The sequence below is a fragment of the Falco cherrug genome, chromosome 12 (assembly GCF_023634085.1).
Source record: "Falco cherrug isolate bFalChe1 chromosome 12, bFalChe1.pri, whole genome shotgun sequence".
NCBI lineage: Eukaryota > Metazoa > Chordata > Aves > Falconiformes > Falconidae > Falco > Falco cherrug.
In genome coordinates, this window is record NC_073708.1 from 11360936 (window position 1) to 11380899 (window position 19964).

The following is a 19964-nucleotide window of genomic DNA, read 5'->3' on the forward strand; positions in this document are numbered from 1 at the left end:
CAAGCATGGGCTGGCAGTGTGCCCTGGAAGCAGAGGTGGCAGACAGCATCCTGGGCTGTTTTAACAGAAGCACCGTGAGGAGACAGAGGACACTGCTTATCCCCTTCTACTCAGTGCAAGTTAGACTGACTCCAGACACTGCAACCAGTTTGCAGGCCCCCAGCACAACTGGAGCAAGTTCAACAGAGGGTCACCAAGATGGTCAGGGGCGGCAGCAGAGGCCCTGTGAGGACAGGCTGAGGGAATGGAGCTTGTTCAGCCTGCAGAAGAGATGGCTTCAGGGGGACCTAACACCAACCCCCACTATCTACGGGATGGTTACTGAGCAGATGGAGCCAGGTCCTGCGCAGTGATGCATGGTTGGAAGACAAGAGACAGTGGATGTTAGGTTGAAAAGAGAGATTCAGGGTGGATATAAGAAACCTCTTCTCCACGAAGACAGGCAGTGGAACAGGTGGTGCAGAAAGTCTCTGCTGTCTCCACCCTTGGACACTTTCACACCAGCCTAGATAAAGCCCTGAGCAATGTGGTCTATGTCCATAACTGACTCCTGTCAGACTAGAGACCTCCTGAGCTTCCTTCCAACCTCCATTACTACCCTACGATTCTAGTATAATATATTTCATTTACTGGAATGCAGAAGAGAGGGTTTGTTTCCAGAAATCATCTACTAATATTTTTTCCCTCTCCTATCTTTCTGAAAATGTTGGGGATCTTATAATTTGGAAGGGCTAGCATTTGGCCGTGGAAGAATTGTGTGAAAACTTAGATGGTAGTGATGAGTCATGTCAAATTATTCAAGAATGATGTATTAGACATGGCCTTCCAAGGAGACTCAGAATTTAAATAACATTAAATGAGGACATCAGGAATTAAGAGTTTAAAAATGTGGATGATTCTAAAAAGTATCAGCTCAGTTAAAAACAGTTTGACATATTTGTGCAACTAGAACATTCGCATAACTGATGTCAGAATTCAGCCAGCTACTGACCAAAGGATTCCAAGAGATTTCCCAGCCTGTTAGTTTTGGTACCTGTTACCACATGTTGAGAGTGCGTTAACCACAGGATGAATACTGCTATCCCATAAATTATGGGTAATACATTCTGTGGGAAAACCACCTTGATGGGGAAATTAGAGAAAAATAGAAAAATACTAATAGAAGCATAGTATTACAGAAAGCTTTTTAGGGTAAAATACAGCAATCGCCTTTCAGACGGTTGGCATGCATGAAATCTCCATCACCACAGTTCCCTAAAGCCACACCACCTGCTATCCTAGAGCAGCAGTGCGGGGTGGAGCGCAGTGGAGACACCATGGCCAGGATCTGCTCTACTCCCTGCAGGACCGGGAATGCAATGGTACCGTACAGCCAATAAGCTGCATAGTGGCTGCAAATATAGATGCTTGTTGCTGGGCCAACAACTGTGGTGAAGACCAAGCAAAAGCCTCATTACCTGCGAAAGAAGGTTGGGAATTAGGCCCCCTCAGCACTTCAAAGCTTTCTGATGAGGACGTGCTAACTGCTAAAAGAAAACGAACTGCTGAAGAGATAAAACTCAAGGATGCTAGGGTAAAGTAATTGTGGTAGTGGGAGATCGCGACCTCCTGCTTGAATGGTTCCCCCGAAGAAAGTGAATCCCCCGCTCGGGGAGCATGCGCAGTAAATTTAAAATGAACTGTTTCTTTAAATGAAAGTGAGAGAACTTTACACCAAGCATAATAAAGGAATGCATGACTAGAGTCACTCAAGCTCCACCTGAGAGTAAAGAGAAGTATAAAAAGTGAATGAATGAGGGGACAAGTGGGGAAGACACCACCAAGGGAAGACACCACCGAGACAGACTCCTGGGACCAGCCGACAGGCTGAGCCTTGCTTCTCCCCCCCTTGGGACACCTTGCATGAGACTGAAACTAAGTGCTTCTTTGGGAGACTTAGAAATATCTCTCGAGAGTTACTTTTCAATATTTGTAGCCAGGTTGTATTGTTGTAACTTTTCCACATGTTATAACGTTTTATTTGCACATGCCTTTTTGCAAACAGTCGCTATCACTGGCAATCCAAGAACCTGTCTATCTGTTGCACTCATAAAACTGCCCTGTTAAGTAGCTGGTCATCGCAGCTCCTAATTGAGCGCGACCATCCCCTAGAGTGTGGCCGTGCTAGCTCATGAGCACGGCTGGGCCGGCAGTGCAGACCCCTGGCACTTTAATATACATATTAAGCGCGACTGGACTGATAGTGGTAAATTGGACATCACCTAGAATTTAACCCTAGCTGCACCCAACCTCCCACCTCGGTGAGGAGAGCTGGAAGGCGGGTGTGTGTGTGTGGGTGTGTGTGTATTTCCCACTAAATTACTCCATCCCCTTTAAGGCAACACAATCATATATTGAATTTCATGAAATATGGTTAATTTCAGTGTATCCAGCCATCAGTTTTTATTTCAGAACTGGAAAGGAATATTTGAGAGCCACATGTAGGAAGCAATACTTGGGTTGAAATATCTTGCCTAGTCATTAAATTGGTGGTATTAAAAGATAAAATATAAAGTATGATTCATTATGTTTTCAGCATCAGCAGTAAGAAAAGCTTTCATGCTGATGAACACAAGGGAAAATATCTGCCTGGAACAGAGCATAATTGACATTTTCAAACCATAATATTTTAATGTCTACTGAGATGTTAGCAAGTACTTTTTCTATTAGAAATACTAGAATGGAGTCATAAGGGGAAGACCTTTTGAGGACGATAAAAACCACTATTTCACATCTTTCTTATTAAGAGTTTCATAGATGTAGGATTGCTGTGCCCATTCAGGAGATTTCAGAGCTTGGATGTACCCTGCTATGAGCTTTCCTTCCATGCAGGCACTTTTTCTTCACTTTTTCTATAGCATACAGCAACTTATCCTCTTTAGGATCTATAGGGGGGGGTTGTATTTAGGGGTTTTCTTTGCTGTTTTGTTTTAAGGGAATGAAATGCCAACACACCTTAGGAGTAGCAAATGGCTGGGTAATGGGGTAGATGGCAGTTGTATAGATATACTATAGAAGGAGTAGGAGTAGATTTGGGACAGATTTGAAAAACCTGTATTGTTGAAGATGTTACCTAATCTTTTTAATGCAAAAGGTGTCAGGGAAACACATTAAGAGTCACTTGCAGTGCTGGTATGGCTTCAACTGCACAGTTTGACATTACTGGTTTCTTCCCTTCCTTTCCACAGCAATCATTCACAGACCACATTGGCTTGCAAAAGTGGTGAGAAAAGGCTGTTTCCTGTATGCCGCATGCATAGAAATATAGTTTATATTCAATGAAACTCAGGTAAACTACTTTTTTCATTCTTCAGTATTACATATATGAGCTAAGATTAAATTCACTGTGATAAACCACAACTGTACCAGTAAATACTATTCTGGCTGTACATTTCAGACTGTTTACTCTTCCTTATTTAATCTTGATATTAAGATATTTTCTTTGATTTTTTAAAATATTATTTGGTCCAAAAAGCGTGGTTTTGTCAGACGGTGCAAGAATTGTTAAAAAAAAGAATGAAAAGTGCTTATTAAAATTATTCCAATGGCACCATTAAGAAAATTAAACAAACCTAGACCCACAGAAGTGAGTGTTGTAAAACTAAAAGAATGAATCTCAACATGAAATGTTATTAAATAATTGTATAGGAAAGCGAAAGACTCCTTAATATTGAAATCTCTTGATGATCAGTTGGCACATTTGCAGTTTTAACAATATGTATTGCTTTCCATTTGCTATCTCTTTTTTGAAGAAGCAGTCTACAAATATGCAATATGTATAAAATGGATACTTAAATTCCTATACAGCTTCATAAGATCAACTCAGTGTGTCTGTACTGTTAACATAATAACCCTGCCTTATTGTTTCATTTCCTCTCTTTTCACTTCGTATATGCATGTGTTTGTATACAAAATCTGGTTATTTGGGTTTTCATGGGTTTTTTCGTTCAGTTACCTTCCCAAATTCCCCTCTGGAGATGCATTCCAGGGGTAGAAATGAAAATTCAGGCAGGCACTTCAAACGATTTCTTGGAATCGGTGTCTTCGTATAGTATTGGCGGTTGTCTTAGTTTCTATCCACATTACAAAATATATGCTTCTTTGGGAGATGGGGGGAAATATGCATTCTCTTCTGTGTGCTCTCCAAGCAATGAATTGCAGTCAGTGATCAAAAATTACCACTGATACGGATGGTGATTAATATAGAGGTGATATTTAAGTTCACGTCTCAAAAGCTGTAATTTTTAAAGTGGGTATAAGGAATTTAAATCATCAGAACTCAAAGCAAGGCCTTGATTTAATATATACTTTTAAATAGTTTGTTAATTTTTTCTTGCCACACACAACTTGATAAATTAGTTACATCTTCCTATGCAATGCATCCGTCTTGTGATGCTATTAATGGCAATGTAACTTAGATTACAAGTATAATAGCGTCATGCAATTTAATTAACAGAAGGGGGGGAAAAACTGAACTCGGCCATCTCCAAATTTTCAGAAAGCATCAGAACAAAGCTGTCAGCAGTAGAAGTGGTCTGACATATTACCTATTAATGAGTTACAGGATAATTCAAAAGAGACTTCTCTTCCCACACCTACTTGGGTTAAAACAGCAGATGCACTGTTTTCAAGCACCTTAGTTTTGTGGAGCAGTTTTGATGTAGGCAGTGCACTGAAGTTATTGGCTAACTTTGTGGTGTGGCACAGACTGCTGTTCTATACCCATCAATCAAAATAATAAAAAAACCCCAAATTTTAAAAAAAAAACCCGCAACAGCAAAACCAAACCAAGTTGTCATCCAGAATTAATTACAATTTGAACTGTCTTTAAGAGCTGCCTCCTCCAGAAGTGAAACAGATGTCTGCCCTGCTTACTGTAGCAGATGAGCAGTTTACACTTTGGTCTAAGAAGTCAAAATGGCATTTGATAGAATAAAATCTGGCAGAGCTCTGTCTTGCAAGAGAAGAGAAAGTTTCCGGTAGGAGACTTTGGAAAGCTGACAAATTCTTGGTTAGACTGCTTAAGTTCCTACGCCTCCAAATGAAAAAGGAAGCAACTGACAATTTTCACAAAGTAACTGCATGTCACCTGTTACTGTACTTTTCCTCTGAGCTACAGCTGAGACCCATGGGTCAGAAGCCACAGATTTTGGCACCAAAACTAATGAAACAGCAAGCAATGATTAGCCAGCGGTATTCATGGCAAATGACTAGATCTGCTGAGGACTGGAGCTCGGGAGATAAAAACCCTCACAGACTTCAAAAAATCGTAAGTAACAACAGCTGTTCTGGTCAGGAATCTCCTCAATGCATCTGTTAAATCCTGTTTTGACAGCTGTCAGACACAGGAGAGGATCCAAGGCACTCCTAATGGTTTGTCAGCCTCTCAAGCACAGCGGGGTGAAAAATGAGTTGGTAGTTATAAAGACTGACACTGGGCTAACAACTGAACTTTCTTCAGCTCAGCGACAAACTGTAACCTTATGTTGTACCTTACAGAGGTTCTTAGTAGTGACTAGAGCTGGAAGAGTGTAGGAAATGAAATCCATTTCATTTCAAAGCTCTAGGGGGCACTAAAATAATTTAAAAAAAAAACAAAAAACAACAAAACAACAAAACAACAAACAGTTGTCCTGTTTTCAACTTGCAGTATAAAATTGCATTCCCTGTGCAAAGGAAATCTGAACAGCAAGAGAAATAGGGAGAGAGATGACATCTTGTTTAAAAACTTAAGATGACAGTGACTGTCACAGTATCACCGCTACAGTTGAGATACTGGGTCATTATGACTAGCCAGCCAGTCCCCCAACAGGGCATTCTGTCTCAAGGAAAGTAACAGCATTGTGTCTGTGTGCTCCATATACAGTGATAAATGAGATTTGATAACAGTCCGTACTGGATGCTGAAATGTGCCAGGTACGGTCTCCTGGGGCACACTGTCCCTGAGGGCACAAAGGCTGCCTGGAGAGAGCTGTAGCTGGCCACGACTCGGAGCCCAAAACCAGCCAGTGCTGGCCAGAATGGATGAAAGCTCCACACAGAGTCCACTGCGTGTGTGCCCTGTAGCAGGGTTCAGCAGAGCTGAAAAAGTCCGTCCTTTGCATAAATTCTGGAGAGGTTACTAGCAGAGATGAACAGCTTACCTCAAAGTGAATCCTGTGTTGGTGCAGCTGTCCTTAAAGCTGCTTCAACCTACCGAGTGCAATGTAAATCACGTGCTCTGCTTGTATGGCATTTCTCATTTCTAACCATTTCACAACTGTCAAGTATATTTTGTGAAATGAGATGTTGTAGCTGATTTATTCTGAATTTCATGGCTAATTTAGGCAAGGCAGCTTGTCTTTTTGATATTTTTCAGTCTCACAGAAGTTACCAGTATTTTCCCAGGTATTTGCAAGAACTGTTGCTTGTTCTTAAACACACTAGCACCTCTGTCACTTCCAAATAGTACACTTGCCTTACTTGACCACTCCAGGATTACTTGTTGCCAATTCAGTGGCTTTTGCTAGTGTGTTTTCAGGAGCCTGTGGCTGATTAATCAAATTCAGATCTCTTCATTCATTAACTTTTAATACTATAGTAGGACCACACATTCATTTGTCAGGGAGTTCAGTGGCTTTCTGCAAGTGATGGGTAAGTACAGGGTCTTTAGCTTTGAATAAAATACATTTCTTCATCACGCTGATAGCCTACACAATTTAAGCTATTTTTGATAAAATTTGCTTCTGGCAACTCATTTGCCTAGCAAGGACACAATCCCTTCTTCTTGCTAGCTGCAGCTTATGTTGCTTTTTTTGTTCTCCTTCTCTGATAAGCTATAACTGTAGGTATGGAAACAACTAAGTTTTGACGGCAGATGAAGAAATTATAGCAACTGATAGAGAATATATTAAGAAATACTACATATATAATGCAAAGCCCTTGTTTCTCATGTTTTACTTTATTTCTAACATTTAGAAAAGTAATTGCTGTGTCTTATAATGTAGGAGCAAAACAGTATTTTTAAATTGAGATAGCTTAAAACATAATTACTTTATAATAAACATTAGTTTGATCTTGTTGGCAATTTGTAAGCATCTCAATTTAACTTTGTGAATATTTAGACTTATTCTGATCTTCCTTTGGAGTTCAAGATCAAACTGGATATAAGCAAGTGTGCAATAATTTTAGCATGTATCTCATGGTGAAAAGTTCAAAGCTGTCTTCATAAATCGTTCCCATGTGGACTTTTTTCCTGAAGATTTGTGATCAGTAGGTAATTTCATTAGTTTGAAGAGTTCTAGTTCATATTAAAATAGTTTTATTCTCTTACCACAGATAACGCTGAGTCGAGGCTTCTCTTAGCAGTCTTGCTTTGTGGACAGCAACTTACCTGACTGCAAGTAACTAGTAGAATGGGCAAAACTACAGTAACTCATTTAAAGGATCCCGCCATTTTTCACATTTTAAATTGCCCAGTATGAAAAATGGTCATACTCTCAGATATGTTGGTTAGTTGGTATTAATCACAGATTAATTTATACAGTTGAATTCAATCTTTACTTTGTTAGTAGTAAACTTTCAATACTTCAATAGTTCTGCATGGAAGTACCAGCCAGCTGATATATAACTCTTTTCTGATTTAATAAATATAACTTTTTGAATTTGATATCTTGAGCAAACCCTGGTATTAGTGCAGGTAATCTGAGTAAAAATTTTTGAAAGAGCGCTACCCTTTGGAGCGATTAATGACCAAGCGTCGATCTATCTATAAGGTACCATGATAGTGCTTACATGGTGTTCTGCCATTGGTCCATAAAAGGAAAGAACTCATTCAAAGTTACTCTAGTCAGCATGAAAATTGTTTTTTGAAAGTACTCCATTCTTACAGTACTTAGTTTTCTTAAAGTCCAGTAAGAATGTATAAATTCTTCTTTTATTTTAAAGTTCAATGTATAACTAAAGTGTGCTGTAAAATCCTAACTTCTTTGCTAGATAGGTCATGTAATTTATTTTCTAAAAAAGAAGTAGATATGTTACATGAAATAAGCCTCTAGATCATGTTTCATACATTTGTGAAATCCTGGCCTTATAGAATCTAACAGAAACCTTTTCATTATCCAAACTGAGACAAGAAGTTCATCCTGCATGCAAAATCTCTGTGTAAATCAGCTAATTTTAACCTTCTATTCACAGAAGTCTCAGTCCCTGAAAGGGAATAAGGGCAGTAACAGTATGAACAGCATGCACGTTCATTCTTAGTTATTCCTTCAAAACTTACAGCTGCTGTCCGGTCCACCTCACAGCGGCTACTCAGAATGAAACAAGCTTCAGCATCATCCATTCTAGAAAAGGGGAGACAAGCCTGTTACATGCCAACAAATACTTATGTGGACTCATGTTTCACAGTTTATAGTGTTGTACACTTACAGAAACAGAATACAGAGAAATTTTATTCAATTTGTTCTCATGCATTATCTGAACGTCAGCAGCAGTCACCTTGTGCACTGACTTAGTGTGCCAGTAATTCTTCGCTAGGCTGTGGGAAACCTTCTTTCCGTAGTGCCATAGAAGCTGTGCCAAATGAATAAAACCAGAGAGGCCTCAAACATACCTAATTTGCAAAATAAATATTTATCTGCCATGACTGTAAAAGGTAAATAAATAGCACCAGTCTGCATAGTGTGTAAGGGTATGATGAGCTACTATTGGTAAGAATGCATAAGAGGGGGCAGATAACTTAGTATAGACCTGCCTTGCCTAGTGGTAGCAGAAGAATGGGTAGAGGTACTAGATTAATACATCTGGGATAAATAACAAACATTTCTGTGTATGTATGCATTAAATGAATTAACTGTTTCCAGTTCATGGTCTCTTTGAGAACTTTTAATGCCTAATTGCTCTCTAGCGGGTCACATAATAAAAGGAGTGGTGGTGGAAGTACAGAGAAAAACTGTCCGACTGAAGGTTTCATCCAAATTTGCTTTTCCTCTCTTGCCTCAGATCTTGATATCCTTCTCCAGAGAATCTAACTTCACTTGCTGTTATGTGGAAATAAAGAAATGGGGACTTTGTTGACCTCTTTGGGAGGACACAACTTTCTGGGCAAAGAGAAACGGGATGATCAGAATGGGTTTCCTGGGAAGGGGAAAAGTGAGAGAGAAGCTGGGGAAAATGAGCAGGAGATACACTGCCCGTTACAGCAACTCTATTCTGGAGTCTGGAATGGGACCCAAGAGTCCTAAATCTTTGGTTTCTCTGCTCTAGAAAATGGAATTGGTGGTTATCAGTAACAGTTTAGGCCATTGGGACTGTAGGCTTAGACTGACAGCCCATTCCTTTAGGTACTGTACAAACACAGAACAAAAAGACGGTCCTTGCCATATAAGCTCTAAGTGACATGACAAAGGACAACGAAAGTATATGCAGACATGTGAAACGGGAAGAAACGGTGTGACAATACCTGAATACAAAAATTACCATGGCAGAAAGTGATCTCACCTGATAGCAGAGAACCCACCGAAGAGAGGATGCAACAGAGAATACTGTGGTTACTTTACTGGAATTACTGGGAGTTTCAGGCTAAGTGAGAATAAGGGGTCACTCCTTGATGAAATAAAGAAAGGTAAGCCACAGAAGGACTGCACTGAGGCAAAGCGATGTACTATGTAAATAATATTTCCAGAGTATTCTGAAACAAGGGTTCAGGGAGTTGAGATGATGTATGTGTTAAGAATATAAATACAATTTTAAGTGGGGCAAAAATAAGAGCTTGTGTGAGAAAACACTTGCAAGATGCAGGCTCAGTCTACACAGGATACTCTACAATATGATTCCAAGCTTATGATCCACAGTAGGATACTGGCTTTATTTTAGTAGGAAAAAACTAAGATCTATTTACAGCTGTCTGCAACTAAACTAAAGTCTATGAATAGATATCCACAATGAGATGTCAGATAGCTTGGCCAACCTTTTAGGTTTTGACTATAGAAACAGAGATTAAATATGTGTGCATTGTGTGACATCATTCAGAGAAAGTATAAAGAAAAGAGAAGGATAAAGTCAGGTCACTGTAGATTCCTCATAGGTACCCAGCAGTAGGAAAACAGGGGAAGCCTCAAAAGGTTAAAGTACTTGAAACGGAAAAATCACTGTAACAAAGGTAAATCAATATATCTAAAATAGTAATGCCAAATGCAGCTGATGTGGAGAAGTGAGGACAGGAGGTCACTTCCGAGTGCTGATTAGGAAGAAATCATGGGAACCGTATGAGTAGCTTCAGCTAAGTATGGGAGCAGAACTGGGAAGATAGGGTCTTAAAAAAAGTTGTAGGAAAGAAAATTCAGTGCAATTAGATGAGATTTTGATGAGAGCTGATGAGGTAATTGGGATGACACAGATGGTTTCATAAAGAAATGAAACCTCATATGAATATAGTCACCTTTTTCCCCAACGTTTTTCTGTAACTTCTTGAATCACTTCAGCCACAGACAACAAGAATAATAACCTGACATTAACATCTACAAATCTCATTAATCTGGACAACAGAAACACTAACAGCATCTGTGTTGAAAACACTCATTAGAACCCAGAGTATCCTTATGAGTAATGTTATTAAAGACCTAACAACTGAAAAAGCTTTGTCAGTTACAACATTTTTACATGCCAGAAAACTGAATCTGAGGCAAAACCCCCTGACAGTTCCACTGCTTGAGGATGGCAGAAATTATAGGGACTTGTTATACTGAAGAGAAATTTCTGAAAGGAAGAAGTATAAAGTCAAGAAAAAGAGTGGTAAAGACGAGGATTACGATCTGTGACGGTTCACTAAAGAAACTGGAAGGAGAGAGTGAAAATATTTGGGGTCATGACAGAACATGGGAGAAAGTCACAGGGGAAAGAGATAAAGCATAGTAGTGTTACTTTCTAGTGCAAGTCTGCACGGAGAACGAGAGCTGGTTTAAGCAGTTACTGTGTTGTTTCAAATGCTGAAGCAGCTATAGTTTCCAGTCAGGCTGAAGAACAAAGTAAGTATCAGTGTGATACCTCATGACAGAATTTGTTCTGTTTTTTTGTTAAAGCTGAGCACATGAACACTGTTCAGAGAACACCAAAAATTTGCAAAGTGAAGGTCCAAAGGTAAGAAGCAGGAACGGATATCATTTTTGTGAAGTCAAATTGTGTTCTAGGGCATATAAAGAAAAAATACAGTCTTTTGTTAACTACTACTTACCCAGTCTGCCAAATTTTGGTATTCTTTTTTAGGGTGACCTTTATCATGTTATTTTGACATTGCGTTTCACATAGAATATATGTATAAACTTTGATAACGAGAAACTTCTTGATTTTTATTTTTTAGTTGTGTTGGTAACCATTATTTTATTTATTAAAATAAGTTAACCTGTGCCTTGTTATCTTCTCAGTACATTATGTTCTTATTAAAAAGAAATACAGCAAGTGTCTTAGGTACTGGGTTATATTTCATATTAAATGTTCTATTAAATTCCCACTATGCTTCTTCCCTCAGGAGAGGTTGAAAATTATTCTGTGACAGGTACATCCAATTACATGTTCTGCAGGAAAAAGCACAGTTCCACAGCTGACTACCTCCAGGTTATTATAAGTGAAATTCAAGATTATCTTTAGGGAACAGCCTAATTTTTCTTCTCCTAATGTGTAGAACAAATGCCAGCTAAATCCCCACGTGAATTCTGTCTTGAAAACATCAAGAAAGCCAAAAAAGGGACCTCCCTCTAAAAGAAAATTGCTAATCCTGAAAAAAGCTTTATTGTATTTTCCAATTTTAAACATTCAGAAGTATTTGTTTCCTCAGTGGCAGAAATCTGAGAAGACAAGAGTGCTCACTTGACTTCTCATAAATTAGATTCTTGGAAATAACTCCCCTGGGGTAAAGAAGGCTGGATGACTCAAATACTCAGACAGGTATTGGCTTAATTTTAAACATCTACCTTAGTTGCTGAGTAAGTTCTTATAAAGAACAATGCAGGTAATTTAAATCAGTTATTTGCTAAGAATCACCTTTCTCTTTCTTTGGAGAGTTTAGAGAGATGATCCTCCTATGTGAATTCCACTGTGAATTCCTTCACACCTTCAAGAGACTGAGCAGTGGTGGGGGGAGTCTGACTAATGGTGTTTGACTGATGTGTTTTGATTAATGCCGTTCACCAGCTGGCAGAGAGGATTGTGTAGGTGTGGTGGAAGTATGCGGTAAGAGGAAGGGCCTGAAAGAAGAGTATACAGAGGTATAGTGGGGTAGTTGCTTACACTACCAGGCTGAACTTAGGAAGAAAACGAAACTGTGCAACGGGTTCAAAGGGTGATAATTGTTTACTTTTTTCCTCTTCAGTTAGTCAGAAGAACTACCATCACATTTACCATCTTAGCTCAAGGAACAGAAACAAACTCTATCATGACTAGCAGTTTTGGAATTTTCTGTGCTGCTTTTTCAGAAGAAATCACAGACCCTCTGTTTCAATATCTTTAAATACTGAGACAGAAAAGACAGTGAAGAAAAATTTGGTCAAATGAAAGAGCTTACAAATACTTGTTCCTTAAAACATTTCAGATATTAAGAAAAACAAATTATATCAAAGAGCCTGGCTTTCTGAATACACATGCTTTCCTTCTAGCACGGCTTTTGTTGTTTGTCAAACTTATTTATCAAACAGTGTGAGTGACACAAAGTAAAAACTAATATTGGTCAATATTTGCCTACTTAGCTCTCAACAGGTCTTGATCTTTTAGTGCTGAGCCTTGCAGATAGATAACTCTTTGGGACCACATTGGGATTTGTAACACCCTTCGGACCTGAGCATCCATCTCAGTAGGACACAAAATAACGACATAATAGTCCTGTCAAAAACATAAGGGGGAACAGTCATGTTATTTTTTTATGTTAACATTTATTGTTGCTAGAGAATCATTCAACAGAGACTCAGGATGTCAAAAATATCACTGCTAAGTCTCAAAATTAATAACAAAAGTTATTTGAATATATGAATTTAAATATTGAATTATTTAATAAAAATGTCTAGATAGGTGTCAACTGCTCACAGAAGACACCAGGGTGGCAACTAAAGTCCACTAAGAAACATTCTTGTTTCCATACAATCATAAATTGTTTTTAGAGACAATTTAAATTTTTGTCTTTCCAGCTGGAAAATGTAGGAAGTTTTCAACAATCCAAATGGAATTGTCTTCTCCTACATTTTTCCCCTACATTAACGGGCAGATCCCAACCCTGTTTCCTGTGCTACAGACAGTCCTTGTCAGGAAAAGTAAGGTTGCTCTGAAGTATACACGTGTGTACAGATGGAAAGGAGAAATAAAAGGAACATGAGCAGAGAGACTGAGACCTTAGGACAGGCTTGTCATAGCAGTCTTCCTTAGCACACACAGACTTTTGCAGAAAGCTTAGAGCATTTGACCCAGTGTATCTGTACCCTTCGGCTTCTCATTTCAAATGTGAAGGGAATGTATATAAGCTCTTTTAGGATGCATAAGTAGTATTAGGACTTCTTTGTCTCCAGTGTACCACAGAGCCTGACTCATTCTTCAGGCTAATTAACAAAATCTTGGATTTCAGTTTGTGTCTGCATCTATACAGAACTTGACTTCTTTGTGCATTGAATTCCACCTCTTACTAGCTGGTATTTTGGATTTGGGATTTGTCAAATTGCTGCTCAAAAATTTGCAGATTGTGTTTTCATGATTTTTTGCACTAGTCAAGGAACCATGTAACACAGGTTACAGAAAAACAGGTAACAGAAAAAGACGTAGAGAAGATTTAATAAAAGAAATAGTCTGTAGCAAAGCTAATGATAATGAATCCAAATTACTATCTCATATAAATAAGCTTTTATATGATCAAAAATAACTCATTTGGCATGTCTGCATTGCCTAGGGCATACGTGTACCCTAAGAAAATCTCTTGTGTTTAATCTTTCAAGGTCTTTGTTCTTTAAAGTACAACTATTTATTTTGTAATTTCAACAATTCTGAAGGGAGCTAATCTTCCTAAGACTGACAACAAACCAGAGCAAAAGGCAGAAACCAAAAGACGCTTAGACTTATAAGGAGTTTTGGATCTAGTCCCAAAACAACAGGAAAAATAATTTTAGTACTTTCGTTTATTTTCTATTCTGGGGTAGAACATGGGGAATTTCCATGGAAATACCTGTTTCTAAAAGGACTGGCATCATTCAACAAGACAGTAATTCTATCTATTTGATCTATTTACCTCAATTTAAAATTAATGTCTCCATACTGTATCTCAGCTTCTTATTGCAATTCTAGAATCCCAATTCAGCCAGCAATTCCCAACAGTTTTACAAATTAAAGGCCATTTCAGAAGGCCGGCTGAAAAAAAATCAGTGGATTTTTTCTTTTTTCTTTCACTGTAAGTACCTGCAATCTGGGGTGAGCATAGAATTCATTTAAGAAATCCATAAGTAAGTCAATCTTCAGAGAGCTAACACACAGCACAACATGTTTCTCCGTCTGAGCCCTGTGTCGACTGTAGTTACCACCAGATTTTTGTCTCTCCATCCACAAATATGCCAGCTGTTCAAACTGCAAGAGATCCCAATTGGCAGTGAAACACAGACAAGCAGATGTGCAGTACAACTGTATCATGAGTTAACAATGTTGCATCATTCATCTTGTGCCCCTGTGAAAAGCTGCACTTAGCCGACAATGTCTTTTCCTTTGTAAAAACTTTTCTGGTAAGTGGGTGAAATGAGTAATAGGGTGATCGAAAAACATGACAGTACAGCCAGTCTCGACCACACACAAACAGCAGGGAAAGTCCACTAAAATATCATGAGACCACAGTCAATCTCAACATTTCAGAAAAGAATGAAGGCTGTACCTTATTTCTTGTACTCATTTTATACCTCTGAGCTCTCTTTTTCCAGTGCCATGGGACACAAGTGCTTCCCTCAAATGAAAGGTTAAAACTTATAAAAGAAAGTATACTTAAGTGTATACTGTGACTACAGATAGTTGGATAGAAGCACCGTTTTACTTAGTTTGGCCAATAACTCTTCTCAAGAGATTTTATACTGTTCTGAAGGTGGCCTTCTGTATACTCTCTTATCTGTCTTGCAAATTTAAATAGAACTTAAATACACAATTGTCAATACAGCAAATCTGCCTTTGCCAGCTGAACAATATATGCAGGCTAACAGTAAACATTGCTCTACCAGTCCAAATCTTTAAAGAGAATACTGTAGCAATCAGTGCCATTGTAACAATCTGCAATAAAACAAACAGACACTATTTCAAAGCTTCTTGTAAGTAATATGCATTTAATACTGAGCTCAACTTAATGACATACCTGTGTGGTAGGGGTTTTTCTCATCCGCATTCAACTGACAGAGAGACTGAATTGTGAATAATAATTTATTTCATCTTAGCAGGGCAAAAGCTGAGGAGAGAATGCCTCCCACATTCTGTGTATGGAAAATATATGAAGCCCCATTATCACTACAAAGCTATAAAATAAAGTAGCTAATAATTGGTAAATTTATTTGAAAGGGCAGTAGATTCCAGGTGTTTACTGGTAATGCATAGCTCTTACGTCTGAAGTCTATGTCAGAACCACCTGAAAGATATAATTTCTATTTCCTGGAAAATTCCAATTTTTTTAAACAAAGCATGTATTATTGTCATTAGATTTCCACTGAGTGTGAATATAACTGTGATAGCGTATATCTCTGTGTATGCAAAGATCAAATATTTAGGTATAATTAAAATGTTCAAATAATTTCAAGAAAACTAATGCTGAAATCTTGAGCTTGCAACCTCTCAGGGCTTCTGTGTTCGCTCACAGTGAGCTTTAGTTCACTGTCAAAGAAGCAGAGTCTCAAAACTATGGCTGTGTGGGAAACTTCGGAGCTTCATGGTCTAGCAAGTCTACTATCAGCTTTGATAACCCTGCACAAAGTCTTCCACACCCCCTTTTTGTGGCAGGACCCAGTGTGGAACAGTTAACATCTTGGCAGGGTTTCCTACACAATCCCAGGGTTTCTACCAGCAAGTCTTAACCTAATGAGCTAGGAAAAGTCTGGTAACAAATTTAATGCAACTGATCCATGCCTTGAAAAACTTGGATTTTCCTAAATCATCCTTTTCTTGTTGAAATTGTTAGAGGTCCTAAACTTAAGTAGCCATAAAAAATTCCTAGCTGCGCTGTTGGCTCTGTCTGTGTGTCTGTGTATGTGTACTGACATACACAGCTGTGAACCCAATTTGCTTGAGTTGCAGATTTAATGAGATTTTTTTCAAGCTAGCACTGAGCTGTAAGGGTAAGAGGAAGTGGGGAGAACCAAGATTAGAAACACGGAGCGCCTGCAGAGGAAATGCTATACTCATAAAGAAAGTGCTGGCTACTGTTGTGTTTGGGTGTTTTTTTAAATTGCTTCAGCAATAACAAACCCATATCTCAGGATGAAGTGAAGGCTCTGTGGTTCACAACAGGAATAGAAAGCTTTCACCAGCACTCGAAAACTGTTATTACTGCTCTGTTTTTTAGTATAAATCTAGACTATGGGAGAAAAGACAAAGGAAAAGGGAAGAAAAAAACCCCAACAAACACACAGGAGGTATAGAAGATGGTTATTTTTTCTGACATTTATATGCAATAGTAATAGTAACAATGAATTATTTCAGTTATTATTCTTTTGTTTTAGGAACAGTTCTAAAGAGAAGAAAAATCCACATTTACCTGTATGGGCAACACCACAAGAGCAACACAGATCATAATGACAACAAGCAGCTTTGAAGGCCATATCTTGGGTGTAACATCCCCAAAGCCCACAGTGGAAAATGTCACTATGCAGAAATAAAGGGAGTCAAAGAGAGTCAATCTGTTTCCTGCTCGTTCCAGATGCTGAATTCCACAAATACTATGTAGAAAAGAATGAATAAAAGACACGAAAAATAAAAACTGTACTTAGGGTCGGTTCAAGTTTGATGATTATATGTGCAGATAACTATTTATTTTCAGAATTCATTAATTACTTTGCAAAGGCATTTTTTCAAAGAAGAGTAAAAATTAGTATCACACCAGAAGTGTCTTATTAATATAACTTTCAAATGTAATTTTTAATAAAAAAAACCTCATTTCTTGACTATTTCCATATGATAGTTGCAACTTTGTTGCTAGGTTTTGCTTTAGTAGCTGTTGTGAGGGAGAGGTGGTATATAGAACATCACGGATTGACGCAATTCCTTGCTAAACCAGAACAAAACAGATGGTACATAGTTGCCACCATTCAGAATTTTTTATAAACATATTTTAACTTTTTCAGGGAGAGTTTGCTGGAATGGCCAAGCAAATGTACATACTGCTTTCTTTAAATCTATTGCTCTTTAGGTTAGTCTGCATCCCTTTCTGTGGCAAGAGTTACTAGCATGAACTAGTTGTGAGAGTACATGTTCCATACTAGCAGGATAATGTTGGTATAAATGGGTTCTGTCTAGAACAACCCGAATGTGAGAACTGCAGGCTATGGAATTGTCAGAGGAGTAAGTGTCCAGAGTCAGTCTTCAGGTAGAAGTGGAAGATGCCTACTGGTATGTCGACTCTGCTTGCTAAAATTACAGAATAGAAATACAAGGCCTGGTTGTCTTTGATAGCAAAATGATTGAAGTTCATTCCTTCCAGTCACACATTCCTGTGAACAAGTAAATGGCTCAAGTAAATTAGTAATTATTTACTTTTTAATCAGCATGATGTGCTTTCAGTTTCAAGAAGCACTAGCCGAATCTGTCCACGGGTCTTACTGCTATTTCATACATCTGTAAAAACATTTCACTTTGAAAAAATGTATCATGCTAAAGAGCTTCCCAAGCTTAGAAGATGATCTTCCCTCATACAGTAGAATTCATTAGATCAGTTCAGGCTTTTAGATTAGATTCACCTATATGAAGCATATCAATGTGTGGACTACCCTGAATAGCAGTTTTTTCCCTTTGGAGTTAACAGACTGATTTCTACTCAGAGAATTAAGAGAAATATAATGTCGTATTTGTTAGTAAATATTCTAGAACATGCCAAAGATTACTTCTTCACATGTGGTATCCAGATGGTAATAGTCAACCATTAATACCTGCCATGGTGAGATCTTTGCATCACCAGGGAGACCCTGTGTTTACAACAGCTTTAGCAGTTGTTCTACTGTTCTCTGTTCTGTTCTCCAAAAATAATTTAGCTGTGGGCAGTGGCATTTCCAGAACATATGGATCAAATTCCCAGTTTCCTTTTCACAGTTCTAGCATTTGTAGTTTTCACACATCTCAAAATGTTCTAAAAAGGGTGGGGTTTTTTCCCCCGTTGTTTGCATAAGCTTCATACTTCAGTCAGAACTGATAGTTTTATATTCCTACCCAATTTGTCCCACATTTTTCACTAGAGTTGTAATCTAGATCTTCCATAATTTCACTATGTTCCCAGGTTTGGGGTTTTTTTTTGTTTTGGTTTGGTTTTGTTTTTGCTTGGGTTTGTTGCAGTTTTTAGGGGTTTTGGTTGGTTTTGGTTTTGTTGTTTTGTTTTGTTTTGTTTTTTTTACAAAGAGGATAATTATATTATTGTCCCTGAAAATATTAACAGAAGAACTGTAAGGAGTTAAGCTAATGAAGCTTCCTTTTTGTCTCAGACAAGGAAGTTTTTCTGCTAAATACTTTTCCAGTGCTAATTTGAAATAATGGAGTATACTGCAGAGGCATTTGTTGAAAAAATTAATTTCTTCAAAATTACTTGCACCTCATTTGCAGTTCTACCAAATTGTACTCGAAGCCCTAACCCTGAAAAAAAAGGAACAATAAATCCAAAATTAAGTTACCAAGTCTTAATTTTACTGGGTGTTTTTCTGCTCTGCCTTTTGTTTTTACTAGAGGCAGAAACCACAAAACTGCAGAAAAAACTGACTTTCAAGAGGCAACCTTCTGGGAGTCTAATTACCAAGTGAAATATTATCTCTTTTACTCCTCCCCCAGGAATATTACACTTTAATCTCACCATCAGTGCCTCTAAAGAAATGTTAGTCAGCATCTATAGCATGTTCCTATCTGTTTGGGCTACCTGATTACACTGCATAGACAGTGCAGTGGAAAGTTGTCCACATGCATTAGTTACTCCATTCCCCACAACTTTCTGATCTCTTTCAATATAACCTAATTCTTTATATAAATAGCAGTATCAACTCCTTTTTTCTTGTAAATTAAGTGTTCAGCATTATTTTTAAAAGATGCATAAATACGGCATGTACCAATACAGACAGTGTGTGTTCTTGTCTGCTTTCTCATATTTCCTCACAATGAAATATGTTGTAACTTTGATTTCATCCTTTGGCTGTTTTGATATTTCATGCTGGTATTTTTATCTCCTTGTTCTTGTATAGAGGCTAGATTTCAAGGGTACTCCTTGTAGAGGGTAGATTTAGAATAGATATTAGGAAGACATTCTTCCCTGTGAGGGTGGTGAGGCGCTGGCACAGGTTGCCCAGAGCAGCTCTGGATGCCCCATCTCTGGCAGTGTCCCAGGTCAGGTTGGCCAGGTCATTGAGCAACCTTGTCTAGTGGAAGGTGGCCCTGCCCATGGCAGGGGGGTGGAACTTGATGATCTTTAAGGTCCTTTTCAACCCAAACCATTCTATGCTTCTATGAGAAGTGTGCTTCCTCCTCCTTTTTCATCCCATGAAGAGACAATAATTAATTTAGTCATCCCTGGACAAACATAATGATTTCAAGCAGAAAGGGAATGTTCAGCAAAGGCAGTGCTCACACCAACTTGTTCTTGTGGAGAAAATAAATGACTGTAATAATAAATACACAGAAAACGGCTCATTAAAACATAGGGCCAATTCAGCACTTTATCTACCAATTTTAGGTTTCCTGTAAATTGAGCGAGGCTGCCTTTTCAT

General features: G+C 38.3%; 1 protein-coding gene and 1 long non-coding RNA gene across 10 annotated transcripts in view; one reads left to right on the forward strand and one right to left on the reverse strand.

Annotated features, from left to right (window-relative positions):
• The window catches only part of LOC114014467 (uncharacterized), a 52260-nt gene extending 35417 nt beyond the window's left edge, over window positions 1-16843 (forward strand). For 2 of the 3 annotated variants that reach the window (XR_003557955.2, XR_008734713.1), the window contains exons 3-6: window positions 3228-3328; window positions 5159-5308; window positions 11852-11961; window positions 16731-16843. This is a non-coding gene — a long non-coding RNA (uncharacterized LOC114014467). The remainder of the gene's footprint in view (window positions 1-3227; window positions 3329-5158; window positions 5309-11851; window positions 11962-16730) is intronic. The other variant, XR_003557953.2, reaches the window with a different exon arrangement.
• The window catches only part of KCNT2 (potassium sodium-activated channel subfamily T member 2), a 147445-nt gene that overhangs the window by 56327 nt on the left and 71154 nt on the right, over window positions 1-19964 (reverse strand). For 6 of the 7 annotated variants that reach the window (XM_055724388.1, XM_055724386.1, XM_055724387.1 and 3 more), the window contains 4 exons: window positions 16766-16946; window positions 14446-14610; window positions 12755-12891; window positions 8300-8363 (listed from right to left, as the gene is read on the reverse strand). In XM_055724388.1, coding sequence (XP_055580363.1) covers window positions 8300-8363; window positions 12755-12891; window positions 14446-14610; window positions 16766-16946 — 547 coding nt within the window. The remainder of the gene's footprint in view (window positions 1-8299; window positions 8364-12754; window positions 12892-14445; window positions 14611-16765; window positions 16947-19964) is intronic. The other variant, XM_055724389.1, reaches the window with a different exon arrangement.